Source organism: Malus sylvestris, chromosome 10 (assembly GCF_916048215.2).
Source record: "Malus sylvestris chromosome 10, drMalSylv7.2, whole genome shotgun sequence".
Classification (NCBI taxonomy): domain Eukaryota; kingdom Viridiplantae; phylum Streptophyta; class Magnoliopsida; order Rosales; family Rosaceae; genus Malus; species Malus sylvestris.
Genome location: NC_062269.1, coordinates 28,971,733 through 28,997,638, shown reverse-complemented (window position 1 = coordinate 28,997,638; position 25,906 = coordinate 28,971,733). Strand labels below are relative to the sequence as shown.

Sequence of the window (25,906 nt, the reverse complement as noted above, 5' to 3'; positions counted from 1 at the left end):
GCAGTGGAGTATTGCAAGGCTGGTAGAATATACAAGCCATAGGGATGACAACAAAAACACATATTCCTATCATATCATGCATGGGATATGTCATATATCACACCAAACTCATATATATATATTCTCCTTCTCTCTCGTATATATCACAATATCTATCACCTTTGTATGTTGTATTTGGAGGTTTGTTTTTCTACAAAAAATAAAGGTGTTGATGACAAATGAAATATTGGGGATAGATGTAAGTGACTAGGTAAGAGGTTATCCAGCATGCAAAGTACTTCACACTATTAAGGTTTAAGGTCAGTGTCAAAATAGGCTGGTTACGAGAAATTCCAATTGTTTTGCATTGTATTCTAATCTCTTGACATTTGTCTAGTTTACACATTTTGTTAGGTTAATTGCATCATTAACCATTTAATTGTGAAAACAACTAATGGTTGAATATCAAAACATCATAGTGCAATATAGAAAAACTAAAACCTCATAACCCATTTTCCTACACTATCAAAGTACTATTGGTGGTAAATGAAGAATTGGGGTTGGAAGTAAATGAATAGGTGATGGTACTACTCACTTCAAAGTAACCTTGGATATTCATTTTGATCATAGTGATGATGGTACTACTCACTTCAAAGCCAATATAATATAGAAATTCTTATAAGTGCCAAGCTTATACCTCCCAAAACCTTTCATGAAAAGGAGAGAGTCTCGAGGAATTCAAGGCTTTCGTGCACATGCTTCCCTCTCCTCTTTCCATGAATATATATATACATATATAGGAAATTATTATTGACACTTCAAAAATTTTATTATACACTCTAAATATATATATTTGTAAAGAAAAATATATTTGTGAGGAGTGTAGAATATGATTTTTAGAGTGCTAATAATACTTTCCTATATATATATATATATATATATATTCTTTTCGTATGCTCAGAGCTCCAAGTGGGGGTTGAGATGATCAGTAGAGTGGGACAGACGCAGACCCATGATTTTTCCAACTCAAAACTATTCATGCATAGCCACGCCATTTCACACAAGTTTATAAGTTATTATACAAACCCTAAAAAGTTAAACCTATGTTTAATCACCGTCATAATCAACTTAATTAAGAAAAGCTCTAAAACTTCACTTTCTAGCTAGCTTTAGCAGGGGACGCGTGTCGAAATAGGACTATTCACCTTGATACCGAAAGTAGAACACAGTATCAACTTCTCTCAGCTTTCCGCGTACAATGAACAAACCTCTAGGGTTTATCAAATAACATAGTAAAATGTAGCCAGTCACATTTAATTTTAAATTCCCAAAGGTGTTAGAGAAAGTAACTAATTTTATAAGATGGGTGACAGTGCGCACTTTCTACCTAAAAAAATAGGTTAAAATTCAAATTTTAAAACTAATTTGTGGGAGTAATAGAGTCGGCAAGTTATGAACTCAGTAATTTCAAAACTCAATAAGAAAAATACAATACGGTAGCAAAATGCTATATGGTATGATCCAAACATCTTGTTCTCCAATTGTAAATTCGATCGGTCACTTGCAGGGACAAAACATATTCGTTTATATCAAATATCCCTACCTCATGTTATATTAACATTAATACTAGGCAAACGGAAATCCTACATTAATTACGGTTTCTTTTCTTTTTTCGTAGTAAGAAAACAGTACGGAAGCAGTTTTTAGTACAATTGTTATAATATTATGTAATGGTATAATCTATCTACGTTGTAAATTACGTTGTATTAATAATGTTATACTTGAATTATAAATCAGTTGGTAAGTGCACGAATGTCTCATTGGTTACTTCATAAAAAATAATAGAAAATTTAAAGTAATTGACATTTCATCCCTAACAAATGTACTTGACAGATTATGACTGTAATACTGAATGCATAATTGCTTCCTTCAATAAATTAAAACTGTAATTAAAATAATATTATCATCGCATATCTAACAAATGAGATGGACAAATGTGGGAGCAAGGGAACCCGCTAGCGTGGTGCGGAAACCGGTTGGCGGAATGGGGATTGTGGGCCATTTGGGGTCCGTTTTCAGCCCTCAACAGCAACTTGGCTACTCCCCTCCACGTGAGCACACTGCTTACACATCCATGTCAGCATTCTCCGCCACGTAGGCACCAACTACACGATATTTTTTCTATTTTTAAAATAAAAAAAATTTCCAACAGATTTTCGAAGTTCTCTGTGGGCCAAATTGAATCAGTTGAGATGACATGTCCCTTTCCCAACATCCCATTTCTTGAATCAAAATGATAGATTTTGGTGAATTAATAATGATGATTTTAATTTGCACTATCCATGTACTTATTTGATTTAAGCATTACTTTGTTATATATCATTTGAATTTTATTTAAAATATTTCTATTATTATGGGTATCATCTATTATTGTGAAAGCATTTATCCTACTAACATACATTTCAAAGACTTTTGCATAGTTGAAATAGAGATGTGATATTTATGTTTTTGTGATAATAATAATAATTGTCAATTTTATTGGTCTAATTCATTTTAAATGCATGCCTCCAAGGGGTGATTGAAGTGTTTTCCTAACCTCACTTATTTCACAAACAACATTAAACTCCAATAAAAAATTAAAAGAAAATACTAAAGAGACTCTTAAAAGAGGGATTCTCCATGGATTGTCTGTTACCTTATTTTTTTTTTACACAATGTTTTATAATATTGATACGAAAATTAAGTTAAACTGTGAGGAGACAAAAAAATTTACGAAGTGTCTCATTTTGAGAGAGTCTACTTAGCATTTCTCAAAATAAATTATCAAAGAAAAATATAAAAGTCCCCTCATATTGTGGTAGCGATGACAGCTTTCCTAAGAAAAGAATAATCCTATAAAATAATTGCAAAAAATATTCCAAGCCTCTTGAAATTTTTTATGCAAGATCTAATAAAATAATGTTAGGAAAAATTGTGTTTATTATTATCTAAAAAATAAACCAAATGTTTATGATTTGGAAGTGACTCTCAAAGCGCATTTTAATCCCCACACTCCCATCACATGCACTTCATATCTATATAAGCACCCCCACCCCCTCCTCTCCCTCCAAACCAAACTCAACACACTCTGTTCTCTACATTTGCAAACCTCGACTTACAAACCTTCTCAAAATTCTCAAGATCTTTGATCTACTTTCAACTACAACAACAAACAATCCCAAATTGTGTTGTACTTAAAACCCCTTACTCAAAATCCCACCAAAAATTCACACCTTTAGTGTTTGAGCAACTACTTCTTTGATCATAAGCATGGAGAACTTGTTTCGATTAGCTGATCATGAAGATTTCTTCGCTCGCCGTTGCATCATGGTTAATGGTCCAATCATAGTTGGAGCGGGACCATCAGGTCTGGCAACGGCGGCCTGTCTCAGAGACCAAGGAGTTCCCTTTGTTGTCTTTGAGAGAGCCGAGTGCATAGCATCGCTTTGGCAAAAACGCACCTACGACAGGCTCAAACTTCACCTTCCAAAGGCATTTTGCCAACTCCCCAAGTTTCCATTCCCAGAAGACTTCCCTGAGTACCCAACAAAAAGACAATTCATCGACTACCTTGAGTCATACGCAAAACACTTTGAGATCAACCCAAAGTTCAACTCCTGCGTTCAATCCGCAAGGTACGATGAGACAAGCTGTTTCTGGAGAGTCAAGACCGTTACCTCAACCGAGTCGACCCGGTCTGAGGTTGAGTACATTTGCAGGTGGCTCATCGTTGCCACCGGCGAAAATGCCGAATGTGTCGTGCCAGAAATCAACGGCTTGTCGGAGTTTGGAGCTGAAGTTATGCACGCGTGTGAGTACAAGTCCGGTGAAAATTTCAGGGGAAAGAAAGTACTTGTTGTTGGGTGTGGAAACTCCGGCATGGAAGTCTCGCTTGACCTCTGCAACCACAATGCCTTCCCATCAATGGTGGTTAGAAGCTCAGTAAGTCATTGATAAAAGTACTCTAAAACTAAAAAAATGAAATGGTTATCAAACGAGTTCTTAATTTTCTTTACTAAGTTCTAATTTTTTGATGGAAGTCTAATAATTTTTGCTCTGTTTTTTTACAGGTTCATGTTATGCCTAGAGAAATCTTAGGAAAATCAACGTTCGAATTGGCGGTTTTCTTGCTAAAATGGCTGCCAGTTTGGTTGGCTGACAAGTTGCTCCTGATGTTTTCATGGTTGGTGCTGGGAAGCATTGAAAAATACGGGCTGAAAAGGCCATCCATGGGACCAATGGAGATGAAGAACGTTGAAGGAAAAACCCCTGTTTTGGACATTGGTGCATTGGACAAAATCAAGTCCGGTGGAATTAAAGTTGTTCCCGGAATCAAGAGGTTCTGCCCCCGTCAAGTTGAGCTCGTTAACGGCGAAACCCTCGAAATCGACTCTGTTGTTCTAGCCACCGGATACCGCAGCAATGTCCCTTCTTGGCTTCAGGTAAAAAAATGTTCCAAACTCTTCTTTTTCTTTCTTGAAATTTAAAACTCGGTCGTATACAGCGTCTGTCACATCACCAGTTGGCGTGACATGTCAATTAAGGATGCTGTGACAAAAAATGTCTGTACACGAATGTCGAGAGTAAAAACTTTCTAGTGACTAATCTTGTTTGGTGCTATGTTTAACAGGAAGGTGATTTCTTCTCTAAGAATGGATTCCCAAAGCAGCCATTCCCCCATGGTTGGAAGGGAAATGCAGGACTTTATGCAGTAGGGTTCACAAGGAGAGGGCTCAGTGGTGCATCAAATGATGCCATGAGAATTGCTCAAGATATTGGCAATGTGTGGAAAGGAGAAACCAAACAGGTCCAAAAGAGAACCACAGCTTGCCATAGAAGATGTATTTCCCAGTTCTAAAAAGATTTACCTATTCATTCAGAAGATTAATCAGACACTTAATTAACTCTCATGGTGTAAAAAAAATGAAAGAAAAAGAAAAAAAAATTAGTGTATATCATACAAAGGAAAGAAAACAAATAGATAGCACATAGAGACAGAGCCCTCTCCAGAGGCCCAAGTACCGAAAATGTTTGGGAGTTTTGTAAGCTGAGGATGATGAGGCTTCTTTTTTCTTTTTTTTTTTTTTTTTTTTTTTTAATTTTTTATGAAGTTCCATACGGTTCTTTTGTATCATATTAATCCAATGATCGAGTTCAATCACAGGTTTCCAGTTCTATCTATTTTTATATCCCTATTTATCTCATACTATTTACATATAACTAAGAAAAATTAGTGACCATATGAGCATAACTACACAACAGGCTATGTTTTAAGTGTTTATTCTTATACAAACAATATTTATTTTAAAAAAAATCCAAACTCGGGTACATAGAGGAAGTACATAATCTCTAACTAATATGACTGCAACTAGTGCTAGCGTTTGCGGCTAAGTTCAAGTGTTAAACTAATTAAGAGGTTCCTTTTCCCACTTCCTCTCCATCTTGCATTAATACATGGTTTTTCATGTGCAAAGGTTCCTAATTCTCAGCCAAGAACAACTACCTGAAGCAATATTGCTCTAAAAATAGTACTACATTCTCTTAAACCCATGTATTTCCCTACAACCTATTAAAGTAAATGGCCAGCCCACTAATTCAAAGTTTTTAAGATTGGCAACTTGCCACAAGCATCTATCATCAGATGGGTAGGACCCATCAATGGAAGAATGAAAACTCAAGTCCACCACACCCACCACCTTTGTTTTCTCTCTCTACTCTCTCCCTCTAGAGAATTAGCCAAATTGCAATCAATTTGGCTACACATCACCATTCCCTTTAACAACTATTATCTTTGAGGTTTGACCAACTTAATGATCAAATAAAATACAAGTTTATTAAGCCTCTGTTGCGTTTGCATGTGGATAGAAGCCACAAAGCCCTCCATGAAAAGGACAAAGATTGTCTGCCCTCTACTTCCGGTGTCCTCTCCTTGCCCTCCTATTTATGTAGTCACGGTTAAGTCACGTCAACATTTTATATTACTATTCATTTTTGTCTTATTATATTTATAAAAAAAACAATATAAAATGTTGACGTGGATTAACCGTGACCACACAAAACAGGAGAGCACGAGAAGAACACCGGAAGTGGAGGGCAGACAATCCTTATACCCATGAAAATTACGGTTAAATCTTCCTTGTAAAGCAATATCTAAAAAGGAAGGAATGCAGTTCAAAACTTTTGATTATGTAAAGGAAGCCAATGACTAAACCTTTCTGCCAGAATACTAATATAAGTATTGGCCGGTAGGCGGTAATCATTTCTAAATTTTTTTTCTAGATGGCTCAGGTAGGAGGAAAAGGGAAAGGGCATTATGCATATAATGATATCAGCAGAAAGTTAAAGCTTATTGAACAGATGGTGAGGATGGTGTTATGGATAAGTTTTTAAGACCGATAGTGAGAGGGTCACATGATGTTACTAATTTACTTGTCATAATATTGTAGATGACATGATTGGTAGCACATGAACTTAGGGTATAAAACTGTTGATATATACAAGTATTATAACATGAATGAACTAGTAACGCTAGTACATCAATGAATTAGAAGTACTCGGTGGTTAGGCAATAGATTAGGAAACTGTTTGGTTATGAAGGTCCAATGGTGCAGATGAGCTGGTTCTTTTGTAGGAATTGATAAAACTGCTCAAGTTCCTTTCATCCACAAAAAAATCTTTGCATCAGCAGCCACACATATAATCTTTGCTCAATCTATTTTCTTTGCCTGATGCTTCACCGTTCTAGTCAAGAAAATATCACCCTCATTATTTGTTAACTGAATCAATAGTCCACGTAAGGGGGACAAAAAACTTCTTTGAATATATCCAACTAACTAATTTCCATGTGCCTTTATTTAGTTCTTACCATAATTATGTTCCAGCAATATTCTCTAATAAGGGAAAAAATCAACCTCATTGAATGTGATTGATTCAGTGTACAGAAGACAGATTGGATATAACTAGGTTTCTGCACAAATAGAAATCAAACCAAACATCAATTTATTCTGTTTTCTGCACAAAGACAAAAGATACGATATAGCTAGGTTTACTGCCAAAAATCTACCAAAGTAAATCTCAGTGAAAAACTTGTGAAGATGTACATATAATATCTAAACTGACATTATGTGTTTTACTGGGAATTTTAGGTAGACCTATAAATTACAGAACCATAATTCCTTTTTTTTCTTTTCTTTTGCTGTCAGATATCTTCAAATAATGTGATTAAAGCAAATCAAAATTATTGGTTTTTAATAGCTTCTGCTTTTGATGCACTGTAAATAGCACATGAAAGCAGACTATAAGAAATACAGATGAACAAAAATATTTGAAGAAAGTGTTGTTGGCACAAGAGACACTTACCTATAGGGAATGTCACCGTTTCAGTATATATTTAAAGTTAATTATGCACTGCTATGTGTTTTAGTTTTTCCACAATGGCAAACATACGAGATTGGCTTGAGATATTGCTACAGTGACTTCTCATCATTTAGAAGTTCACACATATAATAAGTACATTCACATACACACAAAACCCTATCCATCGAGTCAAAAACTGTATGAGGCAGCCAGCCATTAGGCTTTTATTCTTCACCATACAAAAGACCAAGTCTGTGGAAAACACCCCACATGAGAACCCCATGCTGCAGCTGAATTCAAAATCCCCAAAAAGGATTTCAACTGAGAGAATGAACGATGCTCTTTCAAGTCTTTCACCACCACAACCTCAACTCACATGAGCAAACTGAGCCTTCCTCAAAAAACCTGGCTGCGGATAACAGATCCAGTTATTTTTTGTTCTTTTCTCTCTGTTATTTTCCAACATCTTCTCCATAACCAGACATTTTCTACCAGTAACTTTAAAAATAACACATGGGGATGGCCACGGTTCTTCTCTGCCACAATCACATCAAATTTCTCTTCCGCTTATTATTGCACTAGTGAAGAATTAGACTTCGTTCCTTCACATGTTGTGTCTCCTGCGCAGCCTGGTGTTAGTGGACCTATATGGATCGTCCGTAGGATTTTGGACCTTAAAGTAAAAGAAATGCAGCAATTCATTTTGGGCCAGTAGGGTCTCTGATTGTAACCCTAAAATATCAATCATGAACAGGCACCACATAAAGCCACAGAGTCTGAAATTAGTCAATAAAGTTTTAGTTCTCTTTCAAATGTCATATTGCTTTCACGAACTCCAGCTGCATGCACTGTTTGAGTACTTTCTAAGTACAATTTGAATTGAGTGGTGGAGTGGTTTGCTGGAATCTAGATTCTATTTGGAGTGATGCTCGTGCGCTGCTGCGAAGTTTGTAGGTAATAACAATTAAAAAAAATTATTAAAAATAGATTGAGCATAATTTGTAAGTTGTTTAGTTGTGGCTAATGTTATATTAATTTATACAAACAAATGTATTGAGAAATAAAGAGTAAGTGAAATTGGATACATACCTGGGATGAGAATTTGAATAACGTTTCAGAAAAGATAAGTTTGTTGCAATTTAGTACAACAAAGATGGAAATTGGTGTCTTATGCAATAAAATATATTTAGTGATAGCGTTATATAAGAGTTAGAAAAGTATTGCAAATCATGCTATGATTAAATAGCAGTTTATTTGCCAATATTATAATTTTTAAAACAAAGTTAAATGGCGATCTAAGACGGATCAGATTTATGTAAATTGGTAAACTTATGTTTAATTGTATGGAGTAAGAATCATTATTTCCGTCTTTTCTCTTCAGAGGAATTAACTATTACCAATTTATATAGATACTTTCTTCTTCTAACTTATTGTGAATACAAGATTTGGATCCTCTCCTGAGCAGGAGATCAGGATCCTCTCCTGAGCAGGAGATCAGGATCCTTGGGATCAAACAACATGGGCCATTGGATTTTAATCCAACGGCTATAATTATTATAACTTTTAGAGGGACCCCTTGTTTGTAGCCGTTAGATCAAAATCCAACGGTCCATGTTGTTTGATCCTGAGGATCCTGATCTCTTGCTCAGGAGAGGATCCAAATCCGTGAATACATGGCTAATTATTTGTTTGTCTAGCGAAATGTTTAAGGCTAACATTCGAAAGTATAAACAGAAATCCTTCTACTAAAGATAAATCTTGTCCATATTTTGTAAATCTGTGAAAGAACATATTAGATTAAAATATGTGGACAGGGTATATCTCTAGTGCAAATGTTTACTTTTATACTTTTGGATATTCAATTTAACCTTTCAATATGCAAGTAGGTAATTTGTCATATATTTAGATCATGTGAAAAGAAGATAGTTTGTATATATATTAGTAATAGCTAATTCCCTTGAAGAGAAAGCTTAGTAAAAATTGTAAATAAACGTACAACTTTAATAAAACAAAATTATTAAAGTATTAATTAATTTTACATACCTTTGAATGTGTGCCTCTTCATTGCTTGAAAATGTATTTGTCAACTCTGTAAGCTCCTTGCTGAATTAGCAATTTTTTTCCCTTCCTAAAATTGTACAATAAAGTGTTAAAAAAACGTTTTATGGCAGTTGATAGATAATATATAATAATTAGTTGGCATGGATGGAAAAATGGTGTCCTACGTAGGAAGAAAGTATAAAAACCAAATTTGAATATAAGAAATAAAGAACAATTTGTAATTCATTATCATGCATTGTTATCTATTTTATGCTAAACATAAAAGATAAAGTATATTAGTATGAATGAAGCTAGTGTTTTTGCTATGGGTGCCCTAAACCCTAAAGAATTGAGAAACTCGGATTAAGAGCAATCCTGATAAAAGAATTGAGAATTAATAGGAATTGGATCATATCTTTTTTTTTTCTAGTTTATTACTAGTTGTTATGTATATAATGAAAAAGTTACCTTATTGCTAAGTTTGAATTTCACTAATGATAGGTTTAATGAACTTTAGACAATTGTTCTGTTACAACATGCAAATATTCTCATTGAGAAAACATAATTGAATCAGATTATAATTGTACAATGATTAAGAATCTAATTTTGGAAGATAATTTCACGAGCTGCAAAACACAGTGAAACAAAGAAAATCAAACAAACACAAAAGGAGAATTCCATAGTTAGTTAATCGTTGATTATTCGAACTAATTGTGTTTTTACAGGGTTGACTATAATGATATAATTATTTTCATATGTTTGTAGATAACTTAATGTATATACTATATATTCATACAACTATATTATATTAGTTGTGTTCTTGTAATTTCTATTTTCCCTTTAAAATTTCAAATCCAAAACCACCCATACTTACTCAAGTTAATTCCCGTAAAAAAAATTATATAAAATTTTCTGACACCCATGTAAAACTTTAGCATGCATAGTTCTTTTAATTCCAACACAGAACTATTGAAATTTCCGACAACATACCAATACGAAATCAACTTTGTTTGTACCATACTTAAGGTCTCCATATTTAGACCTCGTATAAATACTCGGGAGACTCAAATGTAATTATGTAATAAATGAAGGGGCAAATATGTAATAAGTGAGGATCCCTTATTCTATAAAATGACCCCTCACTCTCCTTATTAAGGGAGGCCAATTCTGAGGCCTGAAGCCCCCTCGCCCTCAAGCTCTCATCCTCACATACATAGGCTCTCTCCCTCATAATCCTCTCAGAGAAATACAATATCAGTGTGGACGTAGCCCGAACATTGGGGTGAACCACGATACATCTTGTGTTATTTATGTGGAGCCAAAAATATTCACAAGGCGACACGTGGATTTTGGGAAAAAGAAGACAAAAATACCCTTGAGGTATAACGAGGATCCTACATGCGAGTAGCAAGCAATCATCCTCAACCAAGTCAAAAATGCTCCAGAAAAGGTAACCAATTCCAAATTATCTCATCCATCCACATTTTAGGTAGTTATTTCATAACCTACCAATTATCCTACATAAATTGAGATAATTGACAAATTAATGGGATTATTACTCATTAATTTGTCAATTAAATTAGCCATAACACCAAAAAAACACCCTAAAGGCCGGTTATCTCTCTCCCAAAAGAGGGGCCGGCCATCTCCTTTATTTTCCCACTTTGACTTACCTTTTTCACATCTGATTAGCTAATCTTTTTTATTGATTAGTTGATCATGCCATAAAAATCATATATTCATTCCTTTTTGTAATGTTAATTAGCCAATTAATATATTTACCTAAATAATATATTAATTGTTAATTGAAAGTCATCCATTTAACCCCAAAACTCCCAAATGGCCGGCCATCCTAGTGGATCTCCCCATATTTGCCCATTTCATCCCACTAATTAGCTAATTAATTTGGCAATAATTCTATTTAGCCAAATTAATTAGTCAATTAACTACATAACTCCTAAAATTACCATCAATCATGAACAAAACCCAAAAAACCCTAGCCACCTCCTATCCCTATAAATATACTCCCATTCTCACCAAAAAGCTAATTCCAACACTTTGGCAAAAATCCCAAAATTCTCTAAACACTCTTTCTCTCTAAATTCTAACTTTGGCATCGGAGGTTCTTCGGCCAAAGCCCCCCCATTCAATCGTGAGCGCGTGAGGCTCTTGGCCTTAACCTAAGGTGCTAGTTGTTTTGTAGGTGCAAAATCGTCCAAGATTGAAGAGGAGAAAATTTGCATCCACAAATTGGTGCTTTCATTGAGAGTTGAAATCCATACTCGTAGAAGACTCTCGCACAAAAAGGTTTTTTCTTTATTTTCTAGTCCATTTGAATATTTTTCATACGTTCTTATTATTAGAATTTTTTACTTGCAAAGGTTCTTTGATAAAACGTATAAGCAAAATATAATGGCTAGAAATTTAGAAAATTCCACAAGTGAAAAGTCTAATGTTCAAGAAATGGGATTGCAGAGATCCGTGAGGCAAAATGCGACAATAAGGGGAGCGGCATCACCACCACGAGTTTCTACCATGGGAACCACCGCGGTGGCTACCTCGATAGCCACCCACGGCGAGGTCCATGGTGCCTTCACCACGGCCACCATGGGAACCACCGCGGTGGCTACTTCGGTAGCCACTCGTGGCGAGGTCCATGGAGCCTTCACCACGGCCCGAGCCGTGCCATCCAAGGCTCACGGTACCAAGACCACTATCCAAGCCGTGCCATCCAAGTTTACGTGGACCCAAGCCCAAGCCTTGCATTCACATGCACCGCGCATTAAGCAACCTACTTCCGTGATCCAGCCTGCTCCCGTCAAGCAACCCACTCTCACGGCCCAACCTGCTTCCTGCCAAGCAGCCTGCTCTCGTGACCCAGCCTGCTCCCGACGAGCAACCCACTCTCGTGGCCCAGCCTGCTTTCGTCGAGCAGCCCACTCCGGTGGCCCAGCCTGCTCCTGCCAAGCAGCCCACTCCCGTGGCCCAGCCTGTTCCTGCCAAGCAGCCCACTCCCGTGGCCCAGCCTGTTCCTGCCAAGCAGCCTGCTCTCGTGACCCAGCCTGCTCCCGACGAGCAACCCACTCCCGTGGTCCAGCCTGCTTCTTTCGAGCAGCCCACTCTCACGGCCCAGCCTGCTCCCGTGGCTTTCCAAGTAGCCCAAGTCGGCCCAAGACTATCTCAACCATCCGGACCTACCATCGAGCCGGGGGCATTCTCACCACATTTTTTTGCGGATTTGACATTTCCCAACTCAAATCTCGCGCCCGGAGTCTACCACCTTTCCACTGCCCAAGGAGGTGCATTCCTTCCAAGCTCTTCCAATCCAAATGGCGAACAACACTTGTCTCGACAAGTCATAGAGTTGACGAGCGCCCTTGCACAACAGAAAACCTTGGTGAATCAACTTTTGCAAAGTATCGGGATCCAACGTGCCCCAGACGAGGTATCCCGAAGTAGGACAAGGGCAGACGAACATTTCCAGCAGTGTCCCGGTAAGCAGCCACTCGACCAGCCACGAGCCGAACGTTTGGGCAGTGTACATTCCCGTCTTAGAGCGCGAGCGAGCATGCACTATCGACTAGGCCCACGGATGAGCATACATTCACGGTTGGGGTCATACTCCGATAGTCAACATGAGCAACCTTCCGGGCAAAGTGTCTATTCGCAGCTAAGCTTACAAGGAGCGTCCTCCACCTCACATCAGAGTAGGCAGCACGACGGACGGAGAGAAGCAGTCACTCAATCCAGCTCAAGTTCAACCAGCAGCCTACGAAGAACTCGCTCGCCTACTAAGAACACACCACATGCACGGCATCTGCGGCATAGACCAGCCAAACACATGGAAGAGCAGCCTAGACCAGCAAGTCATGACTGGGGGCAGCCGAGAGCTCCACTACCCCAACAAAGGTAAATTCAGGAAGAAGTAGAGAGACTCTTGACCAAACGATTGCATGATTTCCAACGCAACGAGGTCACCGACGAGGCACTACGACGGAACATAATCAACATAAGCAGATCACCCTTCACGGAAGTGATCGAGGAGGCAGAGCCTCCACGAGAGTTCAGCATGCCACATTTCACATTTTTCAAAGGGGATGAAGACCCGGAGAGACACTTAAAGCGCTACCGAAGTGCAATGATCCTTTATTGAAACAACGATGAGCTTATGTGCAAGATATTCGCCACCACTCTACAAGGTGAGGCGCAAGATTGGTTCTACACCCTGCCGCCACAATCCATCCGGAATTTCTACGAACTTTCTTTGGTTTTCACCAAAGAATATTCATCATATCGCTCAATCAAAAAGAAATCTGATCATTTGTTCAACGTCAAGAAGAACCCAAAGGAGTCACTTCCCGACTATGTGAGGAGGTTCAAAGTAGAGAAGGCAAAAATAGTCGGATGCAACGACTCGATAGCTAGAGCAGCCTTCCAAAAAGGACTTCCAGCAGACCACCCGCTATTCGGAAAATTGATCATGAAAGAAGATCTAACTCTGGCAGACTCTTTTGCTTTGGCAGAGAAGTATGCACTTTGGGATGAGTCTCGTCAATGCACATTCAAGGACTTGAAGAAGTACCCGACATCACCTCCCTAGAAGCAGCGGAGGACTTATTCACATGTTTGACGGTATCTAAAGTAGCAATAAGTTCTACCATCATGCGAGAAGAGATGGGGGCCCGACTACCTGTATTCCACAGTTACCTGTATTCTACAGTTCAAAAGCTCTCCTCGATGTTATTAAAAATTCAAAAGCTAACTTTGGCGATAGTTGTTGCAACCCAGAAGCACAAGTTTTACTTTCAAATGTATGCAATCATCCTAATGACGTACTATTCTGCCCAATCCAGACGCGCGACGATAAAGGCGTAGACCCTGGCGGATGTAAAGTTTTCTGACGAATGCAACACTGGAAGGACACACTCGAAAGCAAGTTTTGTCATCGTCACCCTAAAAGATTCTACATAGGAGCAACATGTACCGGCAGTTGAGTACCATTTCTTGCTGCGCATCACACGGCCCTAGCCGACCCTTGCTCAATGATTCAACTCTAGAGTGGCCCAATACTGGTAGTTGAGCATCTCCTGTTGCGTATGACATGGCCCCATCTCCACAACTCCCTACTGCGTCTTCACGCCGAGCCTAGGTGACGCAACAGAGCGGCCCAACGATGCCTCAGAAGTAGCCGAGCACACTCTAGCTGCGCCTACTCCACCCGATGGAGACTTCTGGCATTTGCATGTCGACGACGCAAAAAAACCTTCATCACTGCCGGCAGAGAAGGCTCCAAAAAGATGGATCCCATCTGGGAAGGTCCATACAAGATCAGCAGAGTAGGGGGCAAGAGTAATTACACCCTCACCACCATGAAGCGGCAAAAAGATTGAAAAGAAATGGATGGCCTACAATTTGAAGAAGTACCATGTGTGACCTCCCGCTACATCAAAACCCGAAGACTCAATAAGCTCGACGGGCACCACCTCACAAGCTGAGGACTATCCGGTTGTTATGCAGTTCTTACTTTACAGCTAAAGTTCTCGTTCGTTTCACTCGTTTTTCAATGAGGAATTTAGAAGTAATCACAACTTGGCTTGGCTGCATGCTTACAACAACTAATCACTCATGCACTTCAAAAGAAGACTGCGCCCTTCTTAGGGACTCATCGCAGGAATTGCGCCCCCCGAGGGACCAACCATGCTCTCCAGTGCGAGAGGGTAAACAAATTCTCCGACACCCATATGGGTCAGCTCTCCAAGACGGGAGGATAAACTTTACACTCCGAATATCCAGACGTGGATGAGCCTGGCTGCCCTAGTATAACTAGATGCACGATGGCTTGCGCCGGGATTCCTAGAAGTAGCCGCAATGGTCTTTTTCAAGGCTTAGCTAACTGAAGGATTTTGGGTCTCTTGGCCTAATCCGTGGGGAACCGGGCCCTAGAGACGGAGAGGGCACATTACGCAGTACATCCGATGGACGGCTGCCCTGGAATCCTAAAGCTGCTATCGAGTGCACTAAGGTAGCCTACGGATTCCGGAAGACTGCCTACGGCTTGCCCTTCGAGCAGTGAAGCCGCACTAGACTTATACAACCGCACATTCTTGTGAAAGGTTAAACAAGCTAGCGCGCATATACGAAGTTTTATCCACTGCCGACATGCTACGTAGTCGATAAGCTTCACCTCTGCCAAGCGCGGAACAACCTACACCAAGTCCTAAAGTGTTGTGATACTTGCTACGCAACCTACGGAATTGAAGAAAGTCAAGGTTAACAGCCTAGTGGTTACGCGGACTTGTCTGCTTCTGTAAGTAAGGCATCCGGCTGCCAACCCTATGGCTAACAACTTTGCAAAGTTCTACACCAACACCTATGGCTGCATAGGCTACGCGAGTTTGTCTGCTTATAAAAAAAGTAGCATGCCTGCCACTGGTCTATCAAGTCTAAAGGTTAAGGCATGAACAAAAGAAGTGAAGATGAAGAAAAACGAAGGAAAACATGTTTATAAACAACTAGCAAAGGCCGAATGAGTTCAAGCAAAACAAAAGCTACAAGGAAAAACAAAGAAAATCCTAAAGGCTACCTAAAATACTACACTACAGCAGCTTGGACATCCCACGACTACTCGGTCGCCACACTTTCAACAGCCGTAACGCTCTTAGCAGCGGCATCATCCGACGCTTCACCCCTGGCTGCCCCAGTCTGGGCACTAACTTCTCCAACTACTTCACCAATGGAAGCCTTAAAAGTAAAAGCAAGCAAGTCTTCCGGAGAAATGGAGAAGGTCTTAAAACCTCAAGCCCATCCTTCTCACACTTCAGTTGCTCATTCTTCTTAAGCAGAATAACACGGACGCGCTGCAGCTCATCCACTCTCTTCTTAGCATAAGTAGCGAAATGAAGCTCAGAAATTGCAAGCTTAAGATCTTGAATCTGAGGCGAATCAATCTCAGCAGCAAAGGGAGCAGGCTTTGGCGCCACTTTAGCAGCAGAGTCCACCTTACCACTCTTCATAATAGCAAGTCTCTACAAAGGTGAACCGGACTTGGCTCCCAAAGAACGTCATGGTACAGACTTCGGCACTGGGGGCATGATAAAACCTTTATGCTGAGTAATCTTATCCACAATTGTACTAGCCATTCTCAACATGAAAGACGCCACATGCTCAGATCTAGCAGCCTTACATTTCTTCCCATTGGAATAAGTCATGTCAATCACATACCTCTTGGTAGCAAGCGGACCCTCATGAGCAGCGAAAGAAGTCTTTGGTTTTTTCTCAGCCGGCATCTCTTGAGCAAGCAGAGAAGATCCATTTTCCCACCTTCACTTGCAGCAGGATCCACAACAGTGATTGGACGAGCCAGTGCATCCGCTTTGATCTTATTCCCCTCATCTTTTGGGAACAGCCCACGTTTCTCTTGACGAAGAGAGTTAAAGTAGCCAACGTCATTCGTAGTACCCAGCAGGGGAGTTCAACCTAACATTCCAGCAGTTCATGAGGCCCGCAACCTCTTCATTTCTCTCAATCACCTACCTAGCTCGCGCCATGTCCAAAAGCCCAAAAAGATATGAGCCATGTGACTCGCCTAGCACTGCGCCACAGTGCCCGTGGCCCCAGCCATACAAGCTGCCCTTGGTTCTAGCCAAGTCGAGCAGCTTAAAGCAGTGGTCCCTGCCACAATACCTCATCAGCCCATGCCGAGCAAACTCCTGGCCCATGCCAGCCGACGTGCCGCACCACCCCGACGGCTGCCCCGAGGTAGCACTATCCAAGAAGAAGACAAGGAAAATTAATTTTTTCTTACCTCAATGCGGCACAGAGAAGACAAAGAAATCAATGAAAGACGGTCCTTTGCACGGGCAAGATGTAGAAGATTGCTAGAGGAGGGGGAACAAATATCCTCTAACTTTCTCTCTCTTGTTGGGTAGAATAAATCGCTCTCCAAAGTTGATTTAATAACCCACTTAAGGTGGACTTAAATAGGCTTTGAGAGAAATTTATTTCCCTTTCCTAGAAGGATCTAATTTCCATTTAAAGAGAGAATCAACATCAAAATAGGAAGCAGTCTTAAGTTTCCTAAAGCAAGAAGATCTCTACACCTGCTGCCCTTTTCTGCGAGCAGCCCAACAGGTGTGGGGGCATTTGTGGAGCCAAAAATATTCACAAGGCGACACGTGGATTTTGGGAAAAAGAAGACAAAAATACCCTTGAGGTATAACGAGGATCCTACATGCGAGTAGCAAGCAATCATCCTCAACCAAGTCAAAAATGCTCCAGAAAAGGTAACCAATTCCAAATTATCTCATCCATCCACATTTTAGGTAGTTATTTCATAACCTACCAATTATCCTACATAAATTGAGATAATTGACAAATTAATGGGATTATTACTCATTAATTTGTCAATTAAATTAGCCATAACACCAAAAAAACACCCTAAAGGCCGGTTATCTCTCTCCCAAAAGAGGGGCCGGCCATCTCCTTTATTTTCCCACTTTGACTTACCTTTTTCACATCTGATTAGCTAATCTTTTTTATTGATTAGTTGATCATGCCATAAAAATCATATATTCATTCCTTTTTGTAATGTTAATTAGCCAATTAATATATTTACCTAAATAATATATTAATTGTTAATTGAAAGTCATCCATTTAACCCCAAAACTCCCAAATGGCCGGCCATCCTAGTGGATCTCCCCATATTTGCCCATTTCATCCCACTAATTAGCTAATTAATTTGGCAATAATTCTATTTAGCCAAATTAATTAGTCAATTAACTACATAACTCCTAAAATTACCATCAATCATGAACAAAACCCAAAAAACCCTAGCCACCTCCTATCCCTATAAATATACTCCCATTCTCACCAAAAAGCTAATTCCAACACTTTGGCAAAAATCCCAAAATTCTCTAAACACTCTTTCTCTCTAAATTCTAACTTTGGCATCGAAGGTTCTTCGGCCAAAGCCCCCCCATTCAATCGTGAGCGCGTGAGGCTCTTGGCCTTAACCTAAGGTGCTAGTTGTTTTGTAGGTGCAAAATCGTCCAAGATTGAAGAGGAGAAAATTTGCATCCACAATTTACTTTCTTGCAGATTTACGGTCGGATTTACGTTGTTCCAAAACCCTTCTGGTTTTGTGCATCAACATTTGGTGCCATCTGTGGGAATCGACACGAAAAGCTATGTCGGTTCTTTCATTTTTTTTCATCTCCACCTTGAATCTGCAAAAACCCAAGAACCCAAAAATTTCCCAGAAAACCCACGGAGCCACCTCCCCTCTGACTCAATCCCTCTCTGCAACTGCACAGACCACGTGCCTGGCTTCCCTCTCTCTTCTTCTTCTTCGTTTTCTTCTCTGTCTCTTTCCTCATATGCTGCTCCCACCCACAGAGGATCAAAGCTCTCATTTAGCACCATAAAGGTTTTCTTCCACTCCAATTTCTCAGACCGACACCATCACCCCCGACAACAAAATCCCACTCACCCAAGAAGGCCTAGCCCAGGCCCAGCTTGCCAGCGCCGAGATCCACCGCGTCGTCTCCGACGGCACTGTAGCCGACAACCCCAACTGACGCCAATTCTCTTCGCCATTTTTGTCCTTAGAAAAGCACCAGATATGCAGAGCAGCGAGCGAATACAAATTTCCCGACCCAATTCCTGATTTTGCTGATGCCGAGATAGAAAAGTTCAGGACCCATCGTAGATCCAAGCCACTCGAAGGTGTGGTGGTGAATGAGAATTCCAAAAAGCTGAGTTCTACGCTTCGTAGAGAAAGTGCGAATGCAAATAAAGATAATACGGATGCAAATAAATTGGAAGAGCAAATTTGGAGTTATAAATTGAGCTTAATGTCACCCAAATCAAGCTCCGCTACAATCTCCTCCAGCTGCTTCTTCACACTCAAGTCAATAAGCTTCGACCCCGACTGCCCGTACCTCACCGTGAACCCCGCTACCAGGCTCGGATCAATCTCCGTCTTGATCCTCATATTATTCACCCTCGTCAACTTCTGCACCTGCTTCGCTATTTGCACCAAGTGCTGCGACTCCAGCTTCACCACCGAGCTCACGATCGTCAGCTCTGCGACTTTGGTACCTGCAGCTCACGATCTCTAATGGAACCTCCAGCTGCTTCTTTCAACTTTCTATTGTAGTGCCGATAACTCGGCGATGTCGTCCAGCACCTGTCGTTTCTTCTTCAGGCCGATTGTGGGGTTGATGAAGAAGACGAACACCGACGGCTCGTCGAAGAACTTCTCGATCTTTTCCACATCGCCGCTAGTGGCTTCGAGGGTGTTGTTCGAGTTCGCCACGTCGGCTAGCGGGGAGGTGTAGCTGGCGGCAGCAGAGGCGTTCATGTGGGAGACTGATATTGGTATGCTCACATTCATGTCGAGACAGAGATAGAGAGAAAGGCAATGGGAACAGAATAGAAAAAGAAAAAGAAAAAAAATCATGATGTTACTAAAGAATAGAAAAAGGAAAAGGGAGACTGATATTGGTATGCTTTTGCTTTTGCCCGGCGATGCTTTCCATTAATTCTCTGTGATTAAATGGATCAGGTGCATGCAAGCACATGTGGGTTGATGACCTCTAAAGAAAGTGGTCGCGGAGCTTATGAGTGATGACCTTCAAAGATGCTTTTTACAAATGGATACCAGCGCAGAGACAGAGACAGAGACAGAGAGGAAGACGCAGTGGAAAGAGAAAAGAAAGCAGCAAAAGGATGTCTGGAAAATGAGTGGGAAACAAAAGCAAAATCAAAAAGCAAAAGTAGAAAAAAAGGAAGAAGACAAAAAAAAGCAAGCATAATTGCGGTGGTGATGGCATGCAGAAAAAGGAACTATGTGCGTGACCCATTGAGCAGAGGGTTGGATTTATTTTTGAATGATGTAATTTATTTTCCTTATCTTTCGGAGACATCTGTATAACCCCATAAGAGGGTAATAATCATAAAATAAAAAAATAAAAAAAACGGCAAGCCCAAAATAATGGGCTGAAATGTTAAGTGGAGGGCGAATGCCCATATGCCCAAAAGAGCCAGGCCCTATGGCTTCAAATTTATTCGGCACCCTGCCACTATTATCACTAACCAGGTGATCAAAAGTACACCCAGTATTCCAAAATTATTCAGCACCCTGCCGCTATTATCACCAACTAGGTGATCAAAAGTACGCCCAACACTCCAAAATTATTCGGCAACCTGCCGCTATTATAGGTGATCAAAAGTACGTCTAGTACTCTAAAATTATACATGAGCATCACTCATGTCAATCATATATAAAAATTCATGACCATCATTCATGTTAACATTCATGAGCATCACTCATGTCAACATCCATGAGCATTACTCATGTCAATCAACATAAATATTCATGAGCATCACTCATGTCAATTAGCTTCAAAAGCTTCATTTACAGAGCTCCAGCTTCGAGAGCTTCAACTTTAAAAGCTTCATTTACAAAGCTCCAGCTTCAAAAGCTTCACTTGCAAAGCTTCACCTACAAAGCTTTAGTGCAGGGTATATAACTACCGCCTCTGAACAACCGCCACTTCGGCCTATACATGGATTCAATTTGAACTCTCCAGCCAACAGACCCTTTTGACTGAAGACTTGGGGGACTACACTATATACCATATATTGGGCTTCCACAACTGGGCCTCATGAAAAATACTTTGGGGACTTAGCCCATTATTTATGTATTGAGGAGCGAGCCCTTATTCTATAAAAATGACTCCCTCACTTTCATTAGAGAACACCCATTATTCATGTACTGAGGAGCAATCCCTTTTTTTATAAAAGAGACTCCCTCACTTTCATTAGAGAGCATCGCCACCAGCTGAGCAACCACCTCGCCGCGAGCATCACTCTTAGCCCATCACTTATGTATTGAGGAGGGAGCCCTTATTTTATAAAAGGGACTCCCTTCACCTTCAACGCCACAAGCCGAGCCAACCAAAGCAACATAAGCCACAAACCGAGCAGCCTCGCAACATGTGCTACTTCTAGTTGAGCATCACTTTAGATTGAGAACCACCTCATATCGAGCATCAGTTCAAGATAACATCTAGTTACTTCGACCCACACATGGACTGAATTTCAAGTCTCCAGTCAAAAGACTCTCTTGACTGAAGACTTGGGGGGCTACTGTTTGTACCATACTTAGGGCCTCCGTATTTAGACGTCGTATAAATACTCGGTGGACTCAAATGTAATTATGTAATAAATAAAGGGGCAAATATGTAATAAGTGAGGAGCCTTATTCTATAAAGGACCCCTCACTCTCCTTATTAAGGGAGGCCAATTCTGAGGCCTGAAGCTCCCTCACCCTCAAGCTCTCATCCTCACATACAGAGGCTCTCTCCCTTACAATCCTCTCAGAGAAATACAATATCAGTGTGGACGTAGCCCGAACATTGGGGTGAACCATGATACATTTTGTGTATTTACTTTCTTGCAGATTCACGGTCGGATTTACGTTGTTCCAAGACCCTTCCGGTTTTGTGCATCAACAAACTTAAACCATAAAATTTGAAATTCCAATCCCAAAAAATCAACTATAATTTCAAAAACCACTAACACGCAAAACCAAATTAAATCTGCAAATCAGTTCAGAGTGATAAACAAATTTTTTATTAATCTCTTATATCTCACAAAGAAAAAGACATGCATGACCACTTCAGCTCTTAAAACTGAAAGGAAATATCAAGGTTTCTTACCCAAATCCACCAATTTGAATCAAATCTTTGCAGCCCAGCTTGAAATCCGTCTGAAATCCCCTCGATGAACACAAATCTTATACATGCAGAGCATTTTAGATTAAGTTGTGAGAATGAGTGATCATGAAATTAAAGAAACAACCAAATTCCAAACGAACTATTAATTGTTAAATGTGCAACATCAACAACAAAACTAAATTTTAACATATGCAACCCAAAATTAACACTAATAAAAAAAGCACTTGAATCAAATGCATAAACAAAAGTAGATGTTAAACATGAGAAAAATTACATGGAAAAGAAAACAATGTTAAATAGCTTAGGTGTTCCATTTACAATTATTCTCTATTTCTATATATTTAAAATAGCGATCATCTGTATAAATATTTCATTTCCATGCAACTATCACAATTATATATAAAACATACTTGATAGAGCATATAATTTCTTTAACTACATCATTATTAAAAAAAATCAAAATGAAAGAACAACAAAAATCAATTTTCAGAACTGTATGCAGAATCTTTGTTCCTTGCCTCCTAATACAACACCATCATCACTTTTAGCAAGGGAAGGTGGAGATATTTGCAAGTTTTAGAAGCATATAAACATGGCATAACTATACTATATATAGTAATCAGTGGTAAATCTTTCTTCTCTAATTGATTCTTCGAAACTTTCAAACCTCACTTGTACATAAAAAAATATCGTTGGGAGTTCACATAATGCTTTTAAGAGTAGTAAATGTTATGTTGGATTGAGTTATTTGTAATGAGATATCTCCTCTCTGCACAAACAGATATCTCTACACAAACAGCACAATGGCAAAAATGGTAGTATATTTAAAAAATGAAACCAGATTAAATACAGTGAATGATGTTAAGATGAATAAAACTAAAACCCCGGACAACAAATTGAATGATGGGAAGAAAGGAAAAAACATGCATGAATAAAATTTCAAACTTTTTCAACCACCCCTAATTTATAATTAAGCTAAGCAAATACGCAACAAGCATAACACAAACACAATAAGAACTTTCAAATAATGTAAATCTATGAACTACTCTGTACATGATTTTCAAAAATGGATAACTAACCTGTAATTTAGAAACTTATGACGTCCACTTGCTTACTGATTAAGAGTCTAAGTTTTTGAAGAGTATTCCATGGGCTGCAAAACACAGTGAAACAAAAAAAATCTAACAAAGACGAAAAGTAGTAGTTGAATGAATCATAATCTTGCCAAAATTTATGCCCATATGGTACAATTGGCGATTGTGGGGGCCATGTATATTGATATTGATCTCAAACCTCAGAAATCATATATAATTCCTTAAGAACCATATGTAATTATCAACAAACAAACAGCTAAAAGCCAACCATGCAACTAATTATCTCACAAATAATGATTGTATGCATACCTAAGACAAAACTGTACCATATTTAAAGAATTGTACAGAGAGTTCTTTCATAGCTTCCATACGGTCATCAATTAAGTTTTAGCAATGAAAGAAACACATATAGCACTCATACTATGAACTGAAAATATTCTTTAATTTCTTTAGTAATAACGTTCTTAAGGGAGAGAATGAAATTGGAATTTTATATTTTGGAGATTTTAGTGCACATATACACACCACATGTGCACGGAATGTAGCTCAAATTCAAATTGCAACCATATCCTCAATTGGCAATCCAAGATTTTACCATATATAAAAGTAGACTTTTACAAATTTATGCAGTTTATTGTTTTATGAACTGAAATCCCTGTCAAAAAATGTAATGATGGGTGAGGAATTATAATTTCATACCAACATAAGTCTTGAAATGTTACATATATAAATTCTGAGTTCAAGGAACCCAAAAGCTGAATTCGTAGCTTTCAAAAAGATGCAAATTTTTGCTATACTATTAAAAGCCAAGCTCATGACACATAATCTCTAAGCAGCCAAAGAAGAAAAAAACTACAAGCTAAGATATTTTATGTACATTTCAACTACCTTAGGTAAAGCAATGACATAGGCCTGATGTTCCAATGATGCAAAACCTACAAAATTGGGCAATTAGAAAAATTAATTCTTTTGGTTATAAATATTCAATTAGATGCATTTTAAATAAATAAGAACCAAACAAAAAATGAACATAAAAGCGAGTTATGAAGATTGAGAGAGCAAAGAGGAAATGAAATAGATCTCAACAAGAGTAGTAGTACTGCAATTTGTAGAAGGTGCTCAATCCTTAGTCTTTTCAATTAGATTCATTTTAAATAAGATCCACTGCTGCTATTTTTTCGATGTAGGACAATCGGGTTCTAACGTTTCCCCAATAGAAAACTCTAAAATATGATTATATATCAGAATTCATAAACAAAATCAGAGGAAACATTATGATTATTGAGCTATTATTGAATAATGGGTATAAAATTGAAACTTTTGGATGCTCAACCTCATTTCTAGATGAAATTAAGCATCTCGAAAAACCAAAACAAATCAATTTAACATAAAAGTTTGTATTACTCACCTCAAATCGGCCAGAGAACTCATAATGGAATTTTTACCTCACAATTTTTCCGTAACCTTTTCCATCTCAGTATTTCTCAATGGGAATGGATTCTATAACATTAGTTAAATTTTTTTTATCTATACTACACATATGCAGATCAATTCCAGATAAATTAATATCAAATCAAGGTATGAAATATATCAATTTAGGGTTGGAAAATCACCCTGAAATTTCAGTCGACAGAGAGTGAGCAAGAGAGCCGAGAGACGGAGACACTGGGAGAGATGGAAGAGAGAGAAGTGATTTGAGAGATGAGAAAGTGAGAAACGCAGAATCTCAGAGCTGGGTTAATTTTCTTGTAAAATTTGTTACACATCTTTAAAAACAATATTCAAAGTATAGTTTTTAACACTACTCTCTACATTTTCTATTAAAATTTTTAAACCTTCTCTTGATGTCACTCTTGATAGTGCTACATATAATTGGCCATGTGTAAAAACAGGTTCTGGAAGATATAAACCAACTTTTTTAAGAGATTGTGTAATAGCCCGTCCATAAAAATTATGGTTTTTATAATTTTAATACATGAAAGGACGGAAATGCCCTATGGGCAAAGTGTGATTTTTCGAGGACGTGTGTAACTCTCGTATATTTTGTCATGATTATTGACATATTTGGATAGAGCTCGATCTTACGGATGCGTAGGCATAGGTAGAAGTGATTTTGAAGTTTTAGTTAAAGTTTCATGGAATTACGAACCCGAAAGTATTTGGAATAAATCATTATGTTAATTATCCTACATTATATTTTATTATTATTACTAAATGATTTTATGATATATGTGTGTGGGTGACGGAAAGGAAGAAAAGAAAAAGAAAAAGGGCATTGGCTGCCCAATTTGGGAAGGAGAGGAGCAACGAACCAGGGGAAGAGGGAGGAGAGTCCAGCCAATCACGGGGAAGGACAGGGAGGGAAAGGAGGGAGGTGAGGAGCACCAAACCCGTGCCTTCATCCCTGTGACCCGTCTAACTCGAGTTAAGACCCGGACTTCCCCGAGCAAATTCTAGCAATATTCGCCATTAATTCCGGTGAACCATAGCTCTTCAACACATGCAATCATCATCTAACCTATATCTCTTCCATTCCCCCCCTCCCCCAAAATTAGAGGGAATTTGGTTGAAATTTGGTGGAAAAACCACAATGGGTGTCGCGGGAAAGATCACTTGAAATCCACCAAACCTGAAACAATTTTGTTTATACCATATTTA

General features: G+C 39.0%; 1 protein-coding gene, 1 long non-coding RNA gene and 1 pseudogene across 3 annotated transcripts; 1 reads left to right on the top strand and 2 right to left on the bottom strand.

Moving 5' to 3' along the window:
- Positions 1 to 3,104: 3,104 nt before the first annotated feature.
- Positions 3,105 to 5,209, top strand: LOC126586885 (probable indole-3-pyruvate monooxygenase YUCCA8). The gene is made up of 3 exons (XM_050251850.1): positions 3,105 to 3,960; positions 4,089 to 4,460; positions 4,649 to 5,209. Exons 1-3 carry the CDS (start codon positions 3,289 to 3,291, stop codon positions 4,874 to 4,876), a joined length of 1,272 nt encoding a protein of 423 aa, XP_050107807.1. The 5' UTR covers positions 3,105 to 3,288; the 3' UTR covers positions 4,877 to 5,209.
- A 14,040-nt stretch (positions 5,210 to 19,249) lies between these two features.
- On the bottom strand, positions 19,250 to 19,807 carry LOC126584422 (ATP synthase delta chain, chloroplastic-like; annotated as a pseudogene).
- Positions 19,808 to 24,132: 4,325 nt separating this feature from the next.
- On the bottom strand, positions 24,133 to 25,172 carry LOC126585130 (uncharacterized). Of its 2 annotated transcripts, none has more exons than XR_007610327.1 (3): positions 24,862 to 25,172; positions 24,657 to 24,731; positions 24,133 to 24,183 (listed from the first exon to the last, which is right to left on the bottom strand). It is a non-coding gene; the product is annotated as an uncharacterized LOC126585130 (long non-coding RNA). The 2 variants fall into 2 exon arrangements; XR_007610328.1 differs by lacking the exon at positions 24,133 to 24,183 and adding an exon at positions 24,344 to 24,471.
- Between the last annotated feature and the right edge of the window lie 734 nt (positions 25,173 to 25,906).

Bases quoted from the DNA above. Each gene is read 5' to 3' on its own strand.
- LOC126586885 (XM_050251850.1), top strand. From the start codon at position 3,289: ATGGAGAACTTGTTTCGATTAGCTGATCATGAAGATTTCTTCGCTCGC. The intron at 3,961-4,088 runs GTAAGTCATTGA...GTTTTTTTACAG, and splicing joins CAATGGTGGTTAGAAGCTCA to GTTCATGTTATGCCTAGAGA. The intron at 4,461-4,648 runs GTAAAAAAATGT...TATGTTTAACAG, and splicing joins ATGTCCCTTCTTGGCTTCAG to GAAGGTGATTTCTTCTCTAA.